This window comes from Ambystoma mexicanum, chromosome 1p (assembly GCF_040938575.1).
Source record: "Ambystoma mexicanum isolate Mex_15411 chromosome 1p, UKY_AmexF1_1, whole genome shotgun sequence".
Lineage (NCBI taxonomy): Eukaryota > Metazoa > Chordata > Amphibia > Caudata > Ambystomatidae > Ambystoma > Ambystoma mexicanum.
In genome coordinates, this window is record NC_090921.1 from 1,109,398,285 (window position 1) to 1,109,420,290 (window position 22,006).

Sequence of the window (22,006 nt, forward strand, 5' to 3'; positions counted from 1 at the left end):
GAGGAATTTGTTCAATTCTCGCAAGTCCAAGATGGGTCTCAGTCCTCCGTCTTTCTTCGGAATGAGAAAGTAAGGGGAGTACCAGCCCTTGTTCCTGTCCGCTACAGGTACCGGTTCTATGGCACCTTTCTCTAGCAGGTACAAAATTTCCTGCAAGAGGAGAGGATCTGGAGCTTTCTGAGAGCTGATCCCCGGTGGATGACTCTGAGGTATACGTAGGAAAAGCAGGCAGTAACCTTGGGCGACTGTTTCCAATGCCCAAGCATCTGACATGATAGCCTGCCATACCGTCAGATGTTGAGTCAACCTGCCTCCTACAGGTGTCCTGTGAGGGGAGTCCTCAAAGTGTTTTTGGGGCGGCTGATGCAGATGCCGATGGTAAAGAGGCACCTGCTGTTGCTGCGGCTTTAGAATATCTACCCCGTCCACCTCGGGTAGTTCTTCTTTGACCCCTTTGAGCCGGTCGTCCTCTACCTCTTCCGAATGCGGAGTAGAAGCGAAAGGACTTGCCCCTCGCAGAGGTTCCTGTGGGACGAAAAGGAGTCTGACGGATTGCAGCTCCTAGGGATTTTGCTGCTGCTTTTGAAGTTTGCAGTTTCTCTAAACTGTCATCCGCCTTTTTCCCGAACAAAGAAGAGCCATCGAATGGCATGTTCAAGAGCCTGGCTTGCACATCTGGGGCAAAACCCGACTTTCTCAACCAAGCGAACCTCCAGGTTGATGTACTTGCCGCCATTGCTCTGCTGATACTGTCAGCCGAATCAATGCCCGTCTGGAGGGATTCGCACATAGCGTCTTTACCGTCCTGTATAATATTCAGGAACGCATCCCTTTCTTCTCCCTCCGGGATGCAGTCAGCCGCTGTAGAAGCACACTCCCAAAGTGTATGGCTGAACCTAGCAAGGGTGCACGTAGCATTAACCGACTTTAACGCCATGCTACATGCTGAAAAGACGTTCTTTGCCATAGCATCATATTTTTTATCGTCCCTGTCCTGTGGGACTGTAGGATAAGCCGTCTTGACATCGGTAGAGGATGCTGCTTGTACCACCAGACTTTCTGGGGATGGATGTTTAGACAAAAACTCTGGGTCTGTGGAAGATACCCTGTACTTTGCAGACAGTTTTTTATTTACTGCTGGTATTACATCTGGAGTTTCCCAGTTTGTCATGATCTTTCTCTGAAGAGCTTTATGAAAGGGCACCACCGGATCCTCTTGTGGGCCTTTGTCAAGAATATCCGTGAGGTCATCTTGTTGGAAAGATTGTGAAGGTGCAGACCACCCCATGAACTCTGTAATCCTAGCCATTAAGGCTCTGTAGGGGGTTTCAGCATGCTCCCCCGGTTCTGGCTTAGCAAAATCCACCTCAGGGGAAGTGTCTAACCCACTTGCCTCATGTAAAGAATCATGAAGATCCTTTAATCTGCGCTCTTCAGTGGAAAATTCCTCTCTAACTGGGGTTACAGGTCCCTGTAACTCAAATGTGTCTTGTTCAGACAAATCACCCTCTTCTAAAATTGAGGATATAGTTCTCAATTGTTCTAAACTCATAAAGGGAGTAAATCCCATTTCCAAGGCAGAGGGTGCCGAACTTGTCATTATTGGCCTCGAAAACGTCGATGTCGTTGACGCCGACGTCGAAGGCTTCGAGCGTGGCGTCGAAAACAGAGGTGGAGGCCTCGAGGACCTCGACAGAATTGGAATTCTACTCGACAATATCGACGCCATCGACGTCGAGGGCCTGGGGATCGTCACTGGATGTGTGGTCACCGTGACTTTTCTCGGCGTCGACGCCGGTGTCGAGGCCGGCGTCGAGTCGACAGACCCGTGTGTCGAAGGTCGCTTCGACAACGGCGTCGACGAAATCGACCTCGACGTCGACGGAACCTTCGTCGACGCGTCGACGGAACCTTCGAGGAAGGTTTGGAGGTCATAGTCCTACTCGAGGGTTCGAGACGCGCTCGAGAGGTTTCTTTCGCCGGGTACTGCGACTCGCGGCGTTTTTGACCTTCGGGTCTTTCGACCAGAGCATCGCTCTCGGCAGTCTTCGAGGGGGTCGAGGCCGCTTTCTCGAAGACGCTCATCATATTTTTTCTGAATTCCTCCCATTCAGCCCGGGAACTATGTTTCGTGGGGCAAGGGATTCTTTTTGGCGAAACAGAGGAAGAGGAAGACGGAGAAGGGGATCTTCGACGTCTCCTCTTCGAGTGCTTCGATCTCGAGGAGTGATGAGACCCTCTCCGAGACCTGGAGCGCGAATGGTGACGAGGAGACGAATGTCTCGACTTCGTCGACGAAGAAGAAGCTTTAAAAGTCTTACCTTTCTCCAGCTTCCCCCTACGCTCCTTCAGGGCCTTAGCTGTCATGGACATACAGTCCTCGCACTCCGAACAATGGTGTTCGGCTCCCAAGCACCACAGACAATTTCTGTGAGGATCGGTCAACGACATCTTTTTCCCACAATCTCGACATTTTTTGAAGCCGGATCGAGGAGTTGTCGGTTCCGACGAGGAAGCCATCGAGTACGGATCGAATAACTCGAGGTAAATAGGATTATCTGACTAAGAACTGAGCAACGGTATTCCGAGGCACCGAGTAGCGCGGAAAAACGGAACTGAGCAATGGACGCTGCGCGCGGCCTTTATAGGCAGGATGACGTCGAGCGTCGATACGGCGGCTGTCGAAGGACATCGACTCGAGGGACGTCGACGCGCAGCGCCCTCTGGAGAAAACATTTTCCTAGGCCAGCAGAGCTGGAAGGATATATATCTAAGATGAGGAATACGTCGGAGGACACAATCCCTTCGAAGGTTGATTGTTGAGTATTTTTGTGACACATTTCAGGAGTAGTTCCTATTATTGGCAACTTGCCCAGATAAGGGTATGCAGGCATTGACTGCCTGCATAAATGAGCTACCACCACTGACAGAACTTTGCTTAACACCCAAGGGGCAGATGAGATGCCAAAGGGTAACACCTTGAACTGATAGTGGGTGGACCCCACTTAAAACCTGAAATAACTCTGATGGGCTGGTCACGTTGAAATATGAAAGTAGGCCTCTTTCATATCCAATGTTGACATATAATCTCCCCTCTTTAGGAGAGGCATTACTTCCTGAAGGGTTGTCATTTTGAATTTTTGAGGTTTATCATGTGTTTGCAGGACACATGTCTAACACAAAGCGCATAGTTAGGGGTCTTTCTTTGGAACAAGGAAGTACACTGAAGAAATATCTTTATTTAACTAATGTAGGGGATGCTGTTCTATTGCTCCTTTTTTGAGTAGACAACATATTTCTGCCTGAAGAATTAGCCAATGTTCTTTCGAAATTTTCCTGGTTTTGTGCGGATTGTCGCGCATTATCTATAGGAATTCGATGCAGTAGCCTGCTGACACGGTTTACAAGACACACTTTTCTGTTGTGATTCCCCTCCCATGCCTGGATGAGTTGCAAAATGCGAACCCCCTACCGGTGAAACATGGGAGGGAACCTGAATGTGTGTGTCATTGTTTAGCTGGGTTTGAAGATTCCCTAGCTGCTGCACCCCCACTGCAACCCCTTCCTCGCGTGTATCCCTTTGGAAGAAGGACTGAAAGGGCAACGGTTGTGATTCATGGGGGCGAGAAGGAGGACCTTTGTGTAAAAGAGGATTGTGACCCTATCGAGTATACCTGGGCACAAAAGGTGTGGAGTGTATTAAAGTCCCACGTGGCATCAAGGGTTTGTTAAGAGATTTGCCCACATGTTTTCAGTGTTTCATGTTCCATTTTTGCACTTTCCAAAACGTCAACAGCTTTGCCAAATAAAACCTTATTCTCAATGGGCATATTTATTAGTATGGCTTGGGTTTCTGGCTTAAAGCCTGAATTCCTAAGACAAGAATGCTGCTCGAGTAGGGCACCCTCAGCCACTATTTTTCCTGCAGTGTCTGCTGCATCCAGTGAACTCTTAATAGAATTTGCAACTTGCTTTCCTTCTGAAACTATTTTTAAGATTTGGGAACGTAAAGGCCCTGGCATGGCATCTGGCTGTTCCCCCACATTGTTCCATTGAGCTCTATTAGAACTAGTCATTAGCTTTGTGTTGTTAGCAGTGCTTGTTTGATAGGCGGCTGAAATTGCTACGTTTTTACTTAGGAAAGGAATAGAGCTTTTTACTCTCATTATCTGGGGGAGCTTCTGCTATTGCCAATGGAATATCATCTTTTTTACGGGTTGTAGTGACTACCAGGGAGTCTGGTTTCAATTGGCATCTAGACTTGAAGAGTTTCTTTATTCTTGGAAGTACTGCTTTTGTAAGAGAAGGAGTTGTCAGTGATGGTAAAATCCATTTTTGCAGTAAGTTGATATATTGCCTTATACACTTATCATTTAAAATATTGTACACGAAACCTGAATCTTCCTCAGACTTGAGCGTTTCTGTTCTGCGGATTTTAATACAATCATTAAAGAGGAGATGGTAATCTATAGGAGAAGTTGAAATAGGCTCATCTGTGACATCAGGGGACTGTAGTAAACAGTTATGTTAAGTTATGTTACCAATTCTTATAAAGCGCACGGTCGCCCGGAGGCATCATGACGCTAAGGAAAGAGAGAGACAGACACCTCGGTGGACCAAAACAAGTAGGTTTGAACCCGTCTTCTAAACTCAAGTAATTAGGGGTTTTCTTGATGGCAAGCGGGAGATTGTTCCACAAAGCTGCTGCAGCGATGTAGAAAGTCCATCCGCCAACCCGGTCCCTATTGTGTCTTGGCACAACAAGTTGTTCAGCAGTGGCTGAGCAGAGATTGAGGGTGGGGTGGTAGCGAATAAACCTAGCTTGGAGGCATTCAGCTCCCTTATTATGGAGGGCACAATCTGCTTAAACTCCACCCGCTGGGTCACCGGAACAGTCATCTGGGTCATCGTAGTAATCAGTATAAATAGCTGCACTATCATTTAGCAGGGGGTTCCCATTCTCCCATGGCAACATATTTTTGTTTATTGGGTTGTTTTTCTACAAAATTAACAAAGGAAGAGAGCTTGTCAATGGTTTCTTCAAAATGTTGTTTGGTCCATGTGCCTGTCTTTGGAGTTTCCTGTAAAGGAAGGACCTACTTCTGGGTTAAGCGTATGGGAATCTTTGTGTAAAGCCTGAGAAAATGCTGTTGAAGACTTTGTGTATTGTGTTGATTTTGAAAGTAATTTGTTTGGTTCCGAATAATGTTTTGTAATTTTACCAGCTGACGCCTGTTTCAGCGCCTGTTTAGGCGCGGTTGTCTGGGAAGCTGTAGTTGTAGAGATTGTATCTGCGGTAACCGTTACACTCGGCATCTGTTTAATTTTTGAGTCGTGTGCCGAACTTGAGGTTCTATGAGCACAGGACTTTTGACGCGTCGAGTTGGCAGTACTACTAGTGCTTTTTTATATCGCGTGCCACTTTTTTCAGTGTTGTATCCGAGGTGTGACGGGGTAGTGTGCTTACTGTGTTTGTGTACCCCTCCATGTTTTTGTTTGTGGGTGCTCCTGTCGCCAGGTGTTTCCTCCACAGCAGAGCCAAATGTCTGCCCTACGGAGATGTGTACAATCACATGGGAGTCCACTGACTCCTCGGTGTCACTAAAGTCGCTGATAGTGCCCTGCTCTTCATCAGACTTCTCCGCTACGGCGGGGTCATCCGAATAGGCCTCATCCTGCATGTCTTAGGCCACCCACCGTTTTTGTGCGTCGATCTTGTAACGTCTTCGGACGAAAGCGTTTGCACGCATGGCAGTGACTTTCTAAATGATCTCGTGGGAGACAGTGGTTGCACATGTTATGTGTGCCTTTCCACATTATTTTTTGGTTACACTTGGGGCAGAATTTAGAAGTAGTTCTTTCAATAATTAAGAAAAAGGGCAACTAAACAAAGAGTATACACTTGTAAGGGTGAACAGAGACATTCTCTAAGTGTAAATGAAAAGTGTCAATTCCCCCCACTCTTCCTACTGTAAAGGTCGAAACCTGATGAAGACCAAGGCGTGTGAAGAAACGTCGAGGACTTGTCGAGAAGGCTTTCAGGAATCCTCGCTGAAATGTTGCTGAATACCGCTAGATCAGTCAAGCATTGGAAAAAACGCTATATGGAATTGGAAATGGTACAAAAGAACTTGGGCACGAAGCATTGACTCGATTTCCAGGAGGGGTCTGGGTAATTCCTTCCAGTAGTTATCTGACGGAGAAGAGGGTACCCCCTTGTTCCAAAATTATAACGATATGTGTCCCACAATGCATCAGCAAGGCTTTTTTAGAAATGAAAAAAGCTGTAATTTATTATTTTGTTCAATGCGAGAGATAAGGGTTATTTCTGAAATAACCGGAGTTAGCTGAAAACAAAACGTGGAAAAAATGCCATTTGGAGCAGGAAAGAGGATGAAATGCTATGAGCTAGCGGTGAGGAGAGGGAAAAAGGACACCATATGAAATTGGGCAGTTGCAGGCGGCTAGGGACCAAGGTTATTTTCGCATAACTGGGGTTATAGTAGAAAACGGGATCGGGAATGAAAGTGCGTCACATAAATAACCAGGGTTATTTGTAGTACATTACTAGTATCAGGGTTATACCAACCAAATAAAAGTGCATTATGAAAGGGTGTCGAAGAAGGAAGCAGGCACAAAAGCAGCATGGTTTTGGTTATAAACTTGTATTTCTCAAATAGAACAAAACCTATCTGTCCCTATCTCTTAGAGGGTTTTCGCTGCCTGAAACTAAAACTAAAGGAATTGTCACAATGTCCGTCAAATCAAAATTCCACCATCCTGTGTCAAATCCTACTCTAACCCTCACACTATTGGCCTCATCAAAGGTTGGGTGGTATCCCGGCCCAACCTTTGATGAGGTTACAGTAACGCTAATACAGCCCAACTGTAATAGCGTTAGCGCCAACCGGTCCGGCGCAATTACCGCCGGATCACGTGTTGCGCGTTAACAGTAAATCCCCATTCCCCATTGGACTCAATAGGGAATTTTCAGCGCAAATACCGCAGGCGAATACAGCCGGCGGTAATTACACCGAAAATAGGGCGCTAAATGGGATTTACACCTCCAGAAAAAAAGCTGGAAGTAAAACAGCCCATTTACAGCCCAACTAGTAATAGGACCAGCCCTTAAATGCTGCTGTAATACTGTTACCCCCGCATTTAAGGGACCGCCCAACTCGTGATGAGGCCCTATAACTAAAGGATAAACTAACAAAAAGTTCCTTCTTCAGAAGAATGGCTCCCTTCTCCTGCTTCTTGAACAGTGTCCAAAGAATATTCTCTTACAACAGAAATGCCAGGGGGAATGACTCCCTTCCCCTGGCTTATGGGTTAAATCCAGTCTTTATGCAATTTCACATACAGGAGAATGGCTCCCTCCTCCTGGTGTAGAATTACACAGTTTCCAATAAAACAAGGGGGAATTACTCTTTGCATAGTGTCTCCAGTACAACTCTCAGCCCAGGACCAAGAGAATATCTTCCTTCTCCTGCTATTACTTGATACAGTTCACCACAAACTCAGGTTGAATGACATGCTTCCCCTGACGTCTTCATCACAAGATCTGGGCCTGTACCAGGAGGACTTGCTTCTCCTGTTGTTGCTTGGTTCAGTCCACAATATGGCAATGGGGAATGATTTCCTTCCCCTGGCGTCTTTATCACAGCTCTTCGTTCGGTACCAGGAGAATGACCCCCTTGTCCTGGTATTGCTTGGCACAGTTCTTTCTCACTGTTGGGGCCCCAAATCCTTCTCTGGTGGCCAGTGGTTTCCTCCTCGTTAATACTGTGCGGAGCAAGATTTCCTCTGATGCTAGCTTCCTCCCTCTTGGGGTCACAGACCCTTCTATAGTTATGGACATTAACTTCCTTGCTAATACTGGGCCGGGGAAAAGCCATCATAGCCTCCTTGTCAACCCCTCTGTCCCCTTTGGTTCTCGTGTACCTCCCCTTACCTCTTACAGGGATCTGATAGGTTGCCAGGGCTTGCTGGGATGGGGCCATACTTCGCTGGCTTCATGGGCTTCTCTCCACTGCACTGTGGTTTCATGGCATCTTCCCGGCTTCGGGATTCAGTCCGCCTCCACTCAGCATGCAAAGAACTAGGATGCCACTCTCTGCTTTTTCCCAGCTGTCAATTGGCGTTTGGATCTCCTGCGCTGGAAAATTCAAATGTGGGCTCTTTTGCCCAACAGGACTGGATAGCGCTGTACCTACCACCGCTGCTTCTGGTTACGGCTCTGCGGAGCGGGCTTAACACATCTGATAGTCCTCTGTTTCTTTTTATACATTGTATCCAGTTCCTCCTATGCAGATTGCAAGTCCTTCTTCTTTGTTACTAACTTAATCCTCACGCCTCCTTGGGGCCACTTTGTATCAGTGTTATCACAGTCAATGATCTTTATGTCTCTGGTGTTCTTCCTCGTCCTAGTACTTTTAGCTTTAGGTCTTATGCTTCAATAATACACAGGTTTGCCTTCGAACTCCCTGGACATTAGGGAGAGCTAAGGAATGTCCCAGAGTAACAACATTCTATGAGCTGTACCCATGAGGTCCTGCTGCATTAAACCACCCCAATGGGGACAATTGGGTAGCAGCCACACCTCCCAAGCCTCATCCCCAGGTGAGTAGTGACAACACCTTATGAACAGTGGTCGAAGTGTATGAAAAGAAGTAGTGGAACTAAGTTCCCTACTGGCCTGCACCGCTCCCCACAAACCCCATCGTCATGCCCTCTCCCATGCACAATAAAAACCCCAAAACACAGGTGCCTGCTGTTTAAGGGAACGTCCAGTGCAGTGCACTGAAAGTGCAAGTTTCAACTGCTTCCTACACTTTTATTTTAAAACGAAACCATTCCGGAACGGTTTCTTTTTAAAATAAAAGTATAGGAACGGTAAAACTTAATTAAAAGAAGTATAGGAGCACCGCTCCCGCCCACTTCGACCACTGCTTATGAATCATCTCAAATGTAATAGCTACAGTGAGGTGGGGTAAAATGGATGTGGCCGAAGACTATAGCTACTGGGTTACTTTAAGGAACCGAATGGTGAAATATGGAAAGTGGACCCGGCTGAAAGCTATGGCGAAAGGCCATGGATAGTGAGCCCCAACAAAACCTATTGGAGCAACAGGTCAGGGGACCATGGGGAAAGGCCATGGCTAGTGTGCCAAAACGAAACCTAGTGGCGTGACCCCGGCCGAAGGCCATGGCTAGTGGAAATGGAAGACAGCTATTGGGGCAACATGTAAAGGGACCACAGACAAAGGCCGCAGGCGAAGGCCATGGCTAGAGAGCGGGAAAGAAAGGTAGTGTTTTAAAAGATACGGTGGGAATGGCCAAAGGCTGTGGTCACTTATTGGGTCCAACATGTACAGTGGACATGGCCTGTAAAAAAAATGATGGTGAAAAAAAACCCTTGAAATTCACTGAAAAACTCTTGGTTAAGGTGCACTTAAGTTGTGCAGATTTAACACAATAAAACTCTTGAAATTCAGCAGATGTGGGAAGTCATGAGCAGCTGAACATGGCGCGTTCCCTTTGCAAAACCCATGAACACATACATATTATAAGAGAAGGGATGCACAATGACATGCAAAATGGCGTTATGGGGGCCATCAACGGGAGCGTGCTGAGTTAAGTTGGCCATGATTTTCCACATGGTATATAATATTTGTCTTCCGAGGCTTGGGGATCTGCTTAGAATGACATGCTTTGCATAGATCAGCAAGCAGTACCTGGAGGAGGTGGGTTGTTAAAAGGTACATCGTCAAAAAGATGTCTTAACACCGCTTGACCCACCAGAGAATCACTCCTTGTATGAGTGTCTACACAGTAAGGCTGGGTGAAAGTGTGACTAGCTGCCTTGCAAATAGCCTCCAAAGGTACGTTTGCAATGAATGCGAGAGTAGCCACGCTACCTCGAGTTGAGTGTGCTATGGACAGGAATGGTAAGGTTATTTTGGACAGAGAATAGCAGAGTTGGATGCAATTTACAATCCATTTGGAAATAGCTGATTTAGATACAGGATCTGCCTCTCTCCCAACAGCTAAAGAGAAATAGAATTGATCCGTCTTCCTTATTGGTTTGGTTTTGTCCAGAAAGTATATTACTGCCCTCCTGAAATTTTATGATTGGAGGCTTCTTTCTGCTGAGGTTTGTGGGTTTTGGAAAAACGCTGGAAGTTCTTTAGACTGACATGAAATTTGGACATGAAATTTGGAAATAAATTCAGATGAGAATTGTGGATGTGTTCTTAACAATACCTTGTCTTTATGAATGGTTACAAATGGGTCTTAAACTGTGAGTGCTTGCAGTTCACTGACCCTCCTTATTGAAGTGATGGCTAATAGAAAAGTAGTCTTAAAGGTGAGACGCTTAAGACTAGCTTTATGCATTGGTTCAAAACGGTTGCTAAATAAAACAGCGTTTTCTATGGGCATGTTGATTAAGGTGGCTAGGGTTTCAAGATTGAAGCCTGAAATTGTTGGGGTGGCTTCAGCACTTATCCCTCCTGCTGATCAGCAGTGTCCAATTAATTCTTCATTATATGGTTGGCCACCTGTATGCCCGCTGACACTGTCTTGAAGTATTTGAGACTGTAAAAGTTCAGGAACAGAATCTAATTGTTTTTTTTAATAAGATCCTATTGGGCTCTATTATATCTGGCAAGCAGGGTGGTGCTGTTAGCTTTTCTAGTTTGGTATACAGCAGAGGTTGTTACCTTTTTCTCCTAATGCATACTGCTTTTTACTTTCCTTGTCTGGAGGAGCTTCAACTGTTGACAATGGGATACGACCCTTCCTACGTTTTGCTGTATCAACAAAGGAATCTTGGATATATAAAGGGTCTGTAGGTGCTGGTTTAAATGTCTTTTCTATTCTTCTCTTGTATGAGAGGGAGTAGTTCGAGATTGATGAATTGGTTTGTTTATAGACTGTAACAACAGTATAAACTGTCGCACAGACCTTTTCTCATTAAGCATATCGTCTGCAAAGTCTGTCTTCTACAGACTCTTGAGTTTGCATTTTAAAATGGCCTACTGCTCGTTTTAACAGACCATTGAAAAGGATTTGATCATTGTTAAGAAAGATTTCATTTATGTGCAATTTTCCCTCCATTTAAGCACCCCCCAAACTTTTTGCTTTTGCTTGACTACCCTAACCTGACTTTTTCCAGTGGAGCCCAGCCTTGAGCTGAACTCCCCATGGCTTTTGCTCACTTGTTATGGAGAAACTGACACGTCCCTCAGACTGTCAGTACAGGGAAGCTATGTTTCCCTTAGTCTTTGACTATGTTGCCATTTCTTGGTAAATTTTAAACAGCGCTGTGGTCCCTTTTTGTTTTATGGCCCTAGACACCCTCAAAGGATTTTTTGGTGATTGTACTTGTGTGCCTGGGACGAACTGGTGGCAGCAGTTACTTTTCCTTCTTTTTAATGAGTTAAATTGCGTTTTCCCACGTTTGGCTCAAGACTGTGCACAGGTCTGAAAATGGCGAGCCACAAAGTCTTTTGTTTTGTCCCATGGCCATTTTGTCCCCTGCCTTCACCCAGGTCGAGTAACCCCGGTTTTCCTTATTTGGGCATGCAGCCTCGAAAACCGATCTCTTTCGTGGGCTTCTGCCTGTCACGTATGTGTGCCCAGGAAGTGGGCTGGGAATGTCTCGTCCCAATCCACACCACTGGTGCGAGGATGTCTGGAGTGCCTGAATGACTGAGACCACTGTGGGATGTTAAAAGGCCAGTGTCTGGGATGCCTGCAAAAGTAGATCTTCTATTGGAAGTCATCGATTTGGGCACAAAGCTATTCTTGGATAAGAAAAGGGGCTCTGCAACCATTCCAGGTCGATCACCTGTGTTCTCACTGAACTAAAGAAGGAGCCAAGTCTCCTACATGAAGAAACAGACTTGTGAAACCACCGGAGACGCTTTGGAAGTTTTTGGCACCCTTCGCCCTCTGCTGTCCCATCAGACCCCAGCTTTCTTGTTCGATCAAGAAGTCCTGCCTCGGCGCTGCAACTCTTTGGATTAGTGGGAACTACTGCTCTCGGCGCCCCCTGCTTAGCCACCGAACAAGCTCCTTTGGAAGTGTTCCTGGGCCATCCAGCTAACTGTCCAGCTCTACCTCAGGGTAACCCGCAGCACCACCACCGTCTCGAGTACAGACCGAAGAATTGGGACATCACTTGCTTGTGGTCCTGTGCATTCTCCCGCCAAATTTCGCAGGCCTAGCTCCTCTGGGTCCCGAATTAGGAGAGTGTGTAACGCTGCCCACATCCACGATTCCTGCATCACTACCTGGTGGTGATGGTCGCTATAGATCCCCTGCTGTTCTGCGCTCCTGTGCCCTGAAGCCAGCTGCACTGGAATCTTCTTCATACATCCTTCGGAAGCTAACTGTTCCATCACGGACGATCGGTCTCTGCCGCAGCCGCTGAGAGCTGGAGCATCGCGAAACTGCAGGACTCAAACCTACTAGCGACCTCGACTAAACTGACAAAGTTTTGGTCCGGACTGTGCCGAGGGTCGGTGAGTATTTGCATCACTTACATGTGGCCCGCTGGCACAACTGATCACTTTTACGCACGAGTATCCCCTAACGGTATTTGAACTGCGCTCCTTAGCTGTTCTCAACCTTTGAACACTGCTCTGCCGCCAAGGACAGGGTCTACTCAAATAGTGGGAACCAATTCTTCAACGCCTCAAGCCCCTTCCTGACTTGCTACAGCCCTTCCAAGAAGACCCGCTTTTTGTTTTGTTTTGTTGTTTTTTATGCACAACTGTTTTGTTCAGCACAAGGCTCCAATCTTCTTAGGGTTCTTAGGGTTGAACTCTAAAGTTAGGGAATTAATTCTGAATAATTACTTAATGCCCTTTGTGTGCTAACCTAACTGTTTCTTTACAGGTTGTGGGAGTCTTTTATCAGTAAATTGCATTATGAAATGTAATGTATATATATTGTATAGTTGAAGTATTTGTGTGATAACTGTTCTCTCATTGATAAAGTTACTTGTGTTCATTTGTCCGGCCGACAATAAATGTATATATAGTATTCATGTACACTTGCCTAAGAGGAATTTGTGGTTCCTTGCTGTGTGTGCTCATTGTGGGTTTCCGATCACTCTTATCCCTCCTGAGACTTGGTCTTCCTGCCAAGCTACCTAGATTGGTATGGCTTGTCCATAAGGTTCCCCCGTTTCATTAAACCAAGGGTGTACTCCTAAACGTCTGCCCACCAGGTCAGAGTTTAGAAATCCATCTTAATCATCTATTGGAGGGTTTTCCACAGGTTCATCTGTGACATCAGGTGATTGTAAGTCATCCGGGTCGTCATCCGTATCATAGTTTGGTCAGTGAAAACATCATCAACACCTTTGTCATCAGCGATATTAATAACACTTGTGAAGGTGCTTCAGATACTAATTGTATTCTAGGAGTTTTTTCTAGGGGTTCATCCTCCACCATAGAAACATACTTTTGTTTGATGAGGTATATCGTTTGAGAAAATTAACAAAAGATGATATCTCGTTCATAGTTTCCTCAAAAGGATCTTTAGTCCAAGTACCTGTCCTTGGGGTTTCATACAAAGGGAACACTATTGCCTCTGGATTAACACTATGTGAATCCCTATTTAGTGCTTTCAATAAGGGTGACGTGTCCCTGGTGTGGGAGATACTCTTTGTGTTTCAACGGTTGTTTTGATGTGATTGGGGCTACTCAGCGATGGTTTCAGCGCCTGTTTTCTTGCGGGCGTTTGAGAACCAGTAATCATCGAGGTTTTAGGAGTGGTAACTGGTATGCGCTGCATCCGTTTACTTTTAGAGTCATGCGCCGAACACGAGGTTGTAGGCTTAGCACACTTTGGGCGTGTCGGGCTAATAGCACTGGAAGTACTCTTTGTTACAGTGTGACCAATTTTCGTAGAGGTGTGGTTGGGGGTTGTGTGTTATGTAGTGTGTGTGCACCCCATGTTTGTGAGTGCCTTTGTCATCAGGTGAAGTCTCCAGAGAAGAGCGCAGGGACTGTCCTACGGAGCTGGGGACAGGCACGTGGGAGTATTAACTCCTGCATAGTGTCTTAGGCTTCACTAGAGGAGCCAAAGCTGTCCTGCTCTCCCTCTGATTCATCAGCACCGGTGGGGGTATCCGACCGGTGGCATTGGTTGCCCGCATTTTACTGCGTTTTACCTTTAACGCCTTAGGACAAAAGTGCTTGCACACAGAACAGCACTTTTCAGAGCGATCTCAAAGAAGACAGTGGTTGCACACGTTATGTGTGTCTTTCCACTGGAATTTTCTATTACATGAAGGACAAAACTTAAAGGGAGTTCTCTCCATAAATGAAAACAAGGGCAGCAAGACAATAAGAAAAGGGGAGTGCGAGTAGAGACATTCTTCAACCCCTTAAGTGCCAAGGAAGAGCTAGCTCGTCCTTGACATTAAGTTTGCGTTGCTATGGACGAGATAGCACAGCCTTTTTTACCTCTCCTGGATGGAGAAGCTGTAACACAACCCAGCCAGAGGTCCAGTGTGGTGGGGGTCATATCCCTGGCCTTGGGCAGCTGACTCCCATGTGGGTTCAACATCCCCAAGCCCAGCGTTGGTTCTAGGGTGGCCCAGGGCATTCTCTGTCATTCCCGGAGGGATAAGCTGTAACGCAGGCCAGCCAGAGCTCCGGGATAGTGGGGGGTGATGTCACTGGCCTTGGGCGGCTGTCTCCCATGTGGTTTGAGCATCCCCAAGCCCAGCAGCGGGTCCAGGGAGGCCCGGCAGGGTCCCCAACCTTTCCTAGAGTGAGAAGCTATAACGCAGGCCAGCCAGAGCTCCGGGATAATCGGGGATGATGTCCCTGGCCTTCGGGGGCGGCTGTCTCCCATTGGTTTGACCGTCCCCAAGCCCAGCAGCGGGTCCAGAGAGCCCCAGCAGGGTCTCCGACCTTTCCCGGAGGGAGAAGCTGTAACGCAACCCAGCCAGAGCTCCAGGATGGTAGGGGGTCATATGCCTGACCTTGGGCGGCTACTCCAATATGGGTTGAACGTCCCCAAGACGAGTGTTGATTCCAGGGAGGCCGGGACATTCCCCGTCCTTTCCCGAGGGAGAAGCTGTAACGCACGCCAGCCAGAGCTCCAGGAAAGTCGGGGGTAATGTCCCTGGCCTTGGGCAGCTGTCTCCCATGTGGTTTGACCATCCCCAAGCTCAGCAGCGGATGCAGGGAGGCTCGGCAGGGTCCCCGACCTTTCCCAGAGTGAGAAGCTATAACGCAGGCCAGCCAGAGCTCTGGGATAATCGGGGATGATGTCCCTGGCCTTCGGGGGCGGCTGTCTCCCATGGGTTTGACCGTCCCCAAGCCCAGCAGCGGGTCCAGGGAGCCCCGGCAGGGTCTCAGACCTTTCCCAGAGGGAGAAGCTGTAACGCAACCCAGCCAGAGCTCCAGGATGGTAGGGGGTCATATGCCTGGCCTTGGGCGGCTACTCCAATATGGGTTGAACGTCCCCAAGACCAGCGTTGGTTCCAGGGAGGCCCGGGACATTCCCCGTCCTTTCCCCGAGGGAGAAGCTGTAACGCACGCCAGCCAGAGCTCCAGGAAAGTCGGGGGTAATGTCTCTGGCCTTGGGCAGCTGTCTCCCATATGGTTTGACCATCCCCAAGCTCAGCAGCGGATGCAGGGAGGCCCGGCAGGGTCCCCGACCTTTCCCGAAGTGAGAAGCTAGAACGCAGGCCAGCCAGAGCTCCGGGATAGTCGGGGATGATGTCCCTGGCCTTCGGGGGCGGCTGTCTCCCATTGGTTTGACCGTCCCCAAGCCCAGCAGCGGGTCCAGGCAGCCCCTGCAGGGTATCCGATCTTTCCCAGAGGGAGAAGCTGTAACGCAACCCAGCCAGAGCTCCAGGATGGTAGGGGGTCATATGCCTGGCCTTGAGCAGCTGACTCCCATGTGGGTTGAACATCCCCAAGAACAGCGTTGGTTCCAGGGAGGCCCTGGACATTCCCCGTCCTTTCCCCCCGAGGGAGAAGCTGTAACGCATACCAGCCAGAGCTCCAGGAAAGTCGGGGGTAATGTTCCTGGCCTTGGGTGGCTGTCTTCCATGTGGTTTGACCATCCCCAAGCCCAGCAGAGGGTGCAGGGAGGCCCGGCAGGGTTCCCGACCTTTCCCGGAGGGGGAAACTGTAACGCAGACCAGCCAGAGCTCTGGGATGGTCAGGGGTGATGTCCCTGGCGTTGGGCGGCTGTCTCCCATGTGGTTTGACCATCACCTAGCCCAGCAGTGGGTCCAGGGAGCCCTGCCAGGGTCCCAGACCTTTCCCGAAGGGAGAAGCTGTAACACAACCCAGCCAGAGCTCGAAGGTGGTAGGGGGTTATAACCCTGGCCTTGGGCCGCTGACTCCCATGTGGGTTGAACGTCCCCAAGCCCAGCGTTGGTTCCAGGGGGGCCCGGGACCTTCCCGGTCATTCCTGGTGGGAGAAGCTGTAACGCAGGCCAACCAGAGCTCCGGGATAGTCGGGGGTGATGTCCCTGGCCATGGGCGGCTGTCTCCCATGTGGTTTGATGGGTGCAGCACAGCTCGGCTTACTGAGCTGAACATCGTTCTGTGTGGGTTGGAGGTGATGTCCCCGGCCTTGGACATCCGTTTACCATGTGTGTGTGTACCGTCCCCAAGCACAGCAGCAGCTCCAAGGAGCTCCAGCAGGGTCCCCTTCCCTCCCCTGAGGGAAATTCTGTAATGCAGCCCAGCCAGAGCTTCAGGATTGTCGGGGGTGATGTCCATGGCCTTGGGCGGCTGTGTCCCATGTGGTTTGACCGTCCCCAAGCCCAGCAGCGAGTCCAAGGAGACCTGGCAGGGTCCCCGATCTTTCACGGAGGGAGAAGCCATAACAGATGCCAGTCAGAGCTCCAGGAAAGTTGGGGGTAATGTCCCTGGCCTTGGGCGGCTGTCTCCCATGTGGTTTAACCATCCCCAAGCCCAGGTTGGGTCCAGCGAAACCCGGGACATTCCCCATCCTTTCCCTGACGGAGAAGCTGTAACGCAGGCCAGCCAGAGCGATATGACGGTCGGGATGATGTCCCTGGCCTTGGGGATCCATCTCCTATGTGGGTCGACAATCCCCAAGCCCAGCAGCGGTTCCAGGGAGCCCCAGCACGGTCCCCGTCCTTTTCTGGAGGGAGAAGCTGTAACGGTGCCCAGCCAGAGCTCCAGGCTAGGCTTGGGGATGGCACCTCAGGGGAACCCCTTGTGACAGAGCTACTCAGGCCCTTCTTGTTCCTGGAAGACCCCAGGAACGATCCCCTGGTCAGGGCGCCATAAAAAGTAAAGAACTTACCGGGCATTTCTCCTTTTTGTCGATAAAGAGCTGAAAATGTGATGGAGGAATGCGTTGAAACATCTCCCACCACAGAAGCCGACAGTTGGAGTGCCCGGACGCAGAGGGAATCGTAATAGAAGCCCAAGTCCCAGCGATGTTCCAGGCCTAGACACTCTAAGCATAGAGAGTGGGGATCCGCCCTCACTGAACGATGTTCGCATGAAGAACAGGACACGAATCCCAGACGCTCCAGCAGAGACGGAGGACTAGATGACCGTGGATCCGGGGCAGGAAGGAAGGACAAAGGGAATAAAAAGAAATAATTCCCGGTGATGCTCTTGCGTCCAGCCCTGACCGCACGAAGAAAAGGACTGAAGGGCGAAGCGCGGGGCGGAGCTCAGGAGGGCGGGGTTATTACGGCCATGTGCAGTACCCCACGTAAAAAATGTTGATTTTTTTTTTTTTTTTACAAAAGTCCTCCGGTCCCGTCCCGAAGGACAGAATGTTCCACAAGTATGGAGGAATGGTAGGATTATATAGCGAACAGAAGCAGCAGGTAAAAGTGGCTGGGAATACCACTCCAATATTACAGAGGAAGAGTAACAAACCAAGACAAAACTGAGATAAACTATTTTGATTATAACGGAATAAGTAACCAGATGAACATACAGAAGCAAGGACAAGAGGAGGAACCATTGAGCCTCATCAAAGTGTTGTTTAGTATGAAAATAAATTCTCTCTGCGACTCCTATTCCATTCCTTACTTCCTCCTATCCTTTGTCCTATTTTTCACCAATCACAAACTTCTTTCTCCCTCTAATGCAGATGTTGGGTAGTGTGCACACAACACAAGTAACTAGAATAATAAACAAATGTACTTAGAATGAAATATCAGTGGCCAATAGCTGTGAGGAATACAGGAAATGTGGCCCTTCTTCCCAAGGGGAGCCACCCCCTTTGGGACTGGGGAGATTAGCCTGCTTTGGGTAATACCCCATATGGGACAGAGCATGCAGGATTGGAATGGGTGAGACCCCCCCCCATTTAGGAGGCAAGGAATCCCCAGGTAAAGTGGTTACCATACCTCCATTTAAGACAGAGTCCCAAATATATGGGGGTTGAGCAGTACCATAATGTGCAGAGCATTTTTAAGATGACTGCCTTGGTTTCTGGCCTAGTTTTGTCAACACACATCCCTGAAGAAATGGACCAATGATCTCGCCTCTTTTGTTCCAGGAAGGAACTTAAAAAGCGTGAGCCCATGCGTGAGACTCACAAAAGCCTGTGCTAGAGCGCAGAGGAATGGAAGTCTCCTTTCCAGGGGAAGCCTGGAGGCAGGAACATGATGACAACTTTGTGGGTGGAGGAAACCCAGAGCTTCCGGAACGCTGCTGAATCCAGGAAGGCGGAGAGTAAGTCACTGCCATAGCGGCATAACAGTGTCCCGACGCCGAAGTCCTGTAGTCGCATCTAGGAGGAACCGAAATACGAGACCCAACCACGCAGACTTTGGAGTGATGGTTCCACGACTAACAGATAAGCCACCTCCACCAACGAGCATCGCCACAGGAGAACAGGTATGCAGCAAACAGAAAGAAGGGGGAGGAGGGTGGTCAGGCACCGAAAAAGTCCACAAGGGGCTGAACCGGATACTACCCAACGAGGGAGTGAAAGGCATAAGAGACGCAAACGGCCAGAGACACCAGACAGCCACTAGGGCCGAGCTTGAGAATAGGGATTGGAAGCCACGATATCAGACGACCTGGGGGGTTGGAGTGCCCATGAAAGGCTGCGCCAAGACCTCGCAAGGAGGTACATAGCATAGCATATCCAGTTGGCCTGAAGGGTCAAATAGCCCATATTGGGCACACAGATGGGAACCAGAGACTAAGTATAGAATTCAAAACAACAAAACTCATAACTGTTGTGGTAAAAAAGGAACAAGCACAGTAGGCCAGAAACTCCTGTGTAGTGAAAACCTTTAAAAATATTAAGAAAGCTTGCATGGCGGTCTCAAACGATCTTTGCTGAGAGGAGAAAAAGAATTAAATAAGAACCCAGTTTTTAACTGTAACAGGCTGAAGACTGATGGAGAGAGAGGGAACCAAAGAGACAATTGGGTGGGGGTCAGAAACCAGCCACCAGAAGCCAAGTATAGTGGGGACAAACTAACTTAGGCTAACCTGTTGTTGTTTAGTTTATTAGTTATAGGGATAGAGCATAAGATAGAATAGGTTTGGACGGAGGACAGAGTTTTTGCGAGATATTGTGATGAGCGCCAGTTTATTGTTTTCTTTTAAGTTGGGGAAACCCATCATCGCAGCTACTTGGCTAGGTGGGCCAATTATTCTTTAATGAAACTTGTTGGACCAGGTCTTCTTGTCCGTCTCCTATGTGTGACTTACCACATAGCCTAACCATTTCATGGTATGATTCACAACACAGGTCCTGTATTGATGAAGCCCAAACAGGCATTGCTGAAAAATGATGTCACATTCAAGTAGGAAGATACATTAACTCTGAAGAAAGGTTAATGGATACATGCAGCATTTCTCGTATTACCCAAGCTGTATGATTCCAGTACTTACCCGTTTCTGCAATTATCATTACCATATTGGCACGTATGATACAAATATGGCAATGCCAGCACCCACTTGGTTCTATGTGCTAATATCCCTGTAAAAATATCGCCATAAAAAATATTGCCATCTTTTTGCAGTGATATTAAGCCATGGAACCTGCGGGGGGGACCCCTGCAACCCCTATGATTTTTTTAATGGAACGGGGGACACCCTGAAACCCTCGGGCCTAATAACCCCATAAATTATCCCTACTAATAATATTGCCTATGGCCTTACCCCACAACCATATATATGGCAATATTATTGGTGGGGATAATATCACCTGATACCACCCACTTCTGTTTGTGGCTTTCATACATAAACCTGGCAGAGTCCTTTCCATACACAACCCCTCCTGGACATAGGATGAAAACATACCAAGACCTCCTAGGCCTGTTACCTCCAAATATCACAAAGGATATGGGAATGGAAATGAAAAGGAGATCTTACCAGCACAAATACAATTGTTACTTCCTGAATGTGGGGAAGTAAATAATAACAATATATCTAAATTACTGTATTGTTTTTATGACATGATGAATGTGGTGTACATGAATATTTGTGCATGTGTGTTCACTATTGTGCCTGTACATTTATATGTTGGGGGTGTTATGCATGTGTGTGCATCTTGTACGAAAACATCCTTTACTGTTAGAACCTTGTGTGAGCACTTCTGCTCATCTCACTCACTTGAGGACTGATTGGTATCATATCTTCTCACAGACTCGTGATGGTCCATGCGACATATATCTTCCTTTTCTTTAGCTTTTAGAGAAAAGACAGAAGCAGCAATAACAGGACCTGTTTCAAAGGTAAACAGAAATTAATTACTCTAAAGCTCTAGATTGAATAATCAAATACAGAAGAGAGATAAACATTTAGCACAAAACATGATAAAAGACCTAAACTCCAACTCAGATTTGTGTATACTTTTTAGAACTGTCAGGGTTCTTATCATGGAGAATTTTGGAAATAAGATAACTAGTCATTGCTCATGGTTCGTTAAATATTGATCAGAAAAATCCGGAGTGCTAATGTGGTTCCAGTGTGAGATTTAAGCATACAGTGGTAGACAAAGTGCTATAGAGTATTTGATGCACACAGCTACCATAACGAAGCAAGGTACATATTTGTTTCGAAAAATCGATTAGTGGAGTTAGCCAGGTCATTTTTTAACCAGAGCTGTGCTGAATTTCGATTGCTAGAGCAAGAGAAATGTTGTCAGTCTATTGTTGCTGGCAGGAATAATGGAATAATCTGACCAGTTCTGCAGCGCACATAGAAGAATGCAGAGAAGAAAACTGTTGAGATAGGATGACATTGGGCCTTATCATGAGTTTGGCGGTATAGGGTAAAACTGGTGGTAACGGAATTACCACCAATTCTACCATAACGCCGAATAAGGAGTCAGCGTACATTCCGTCTGCGGAATTAGCGCCGGTGGAATTGGCGCCAAGAACTGGCTAATTCTGCCGGCGGAATTACAGCCGAGATCCAAAACGGTATTTACACTGCATTACAAGTTGAAATGTCGCTGGAATATCACCAGAAATGGAGGGTAATTCCACCAAAAATACACACAGTGCAGTTACCTCCATCTAGAAGAGGGAGGTAAATGCATACAGGTGATGTAAATTAAGCCACAGGGCACCCAATCCACTCAGAAAGGTTACATAAGGCCCACACCTTCCCCAAACACACTTTCCAACACCACGTTGTGAATTTATACATGCAGCTGCTCCTGCTCCACATTGAGCTGCATAGGCAGGAACAGAAGCACAGGGTACAGGGTGCAAAGAGGAGGAGACGTCATGCAACGCGAGCGCTCATACCCCGGTTCAGGCACTCACTGTGGAAATTAACTGACAACCCGGCTGAACAGGGAGACCATTGCTGAGCTACTCACCCTGATCCATGACAGAAAGCAAGATAAACATTAGTAGTACCTTACCCCTGCTGCTGAAGCTTGTGTCAGTCCTAGATTTATTAGCAACTGGCACCTACCAGCACACCATGGGCATGATGCATGGCATGTCCCCAGTCCCCAGCCCACATTTTCACATGTGCTTGTGCAAGTGCTGGAA

The 22,006-nt window shown here is 47.8% G+C and overlaps 1 protein-coding gene across 3 annotated transcripts in view; it reads right to left on the minus strand.

Moving 5' to 3' along the window:
• Positions 1–22,006, minus strand: part of LOC138448811 (uncharacterized) — a 1,325,760-nt gene that overhangs the window by 853,026 nt on the left and 450,728 nt on the right. For all 3 annotated transcript variants that reach the window (XM_069604722.1, XM_069604724.1, XM_069604723.1), the window contains exon 3: positions 20,613–20,723. In XM_069604722.1, coding sequence (XP_069460823.1) covers positions 20,613–20,723 — 111 coding nt within the window. The remainder of the gene's footprint in view (positions 1–20,612; positions 20,724–22,006) is intronic.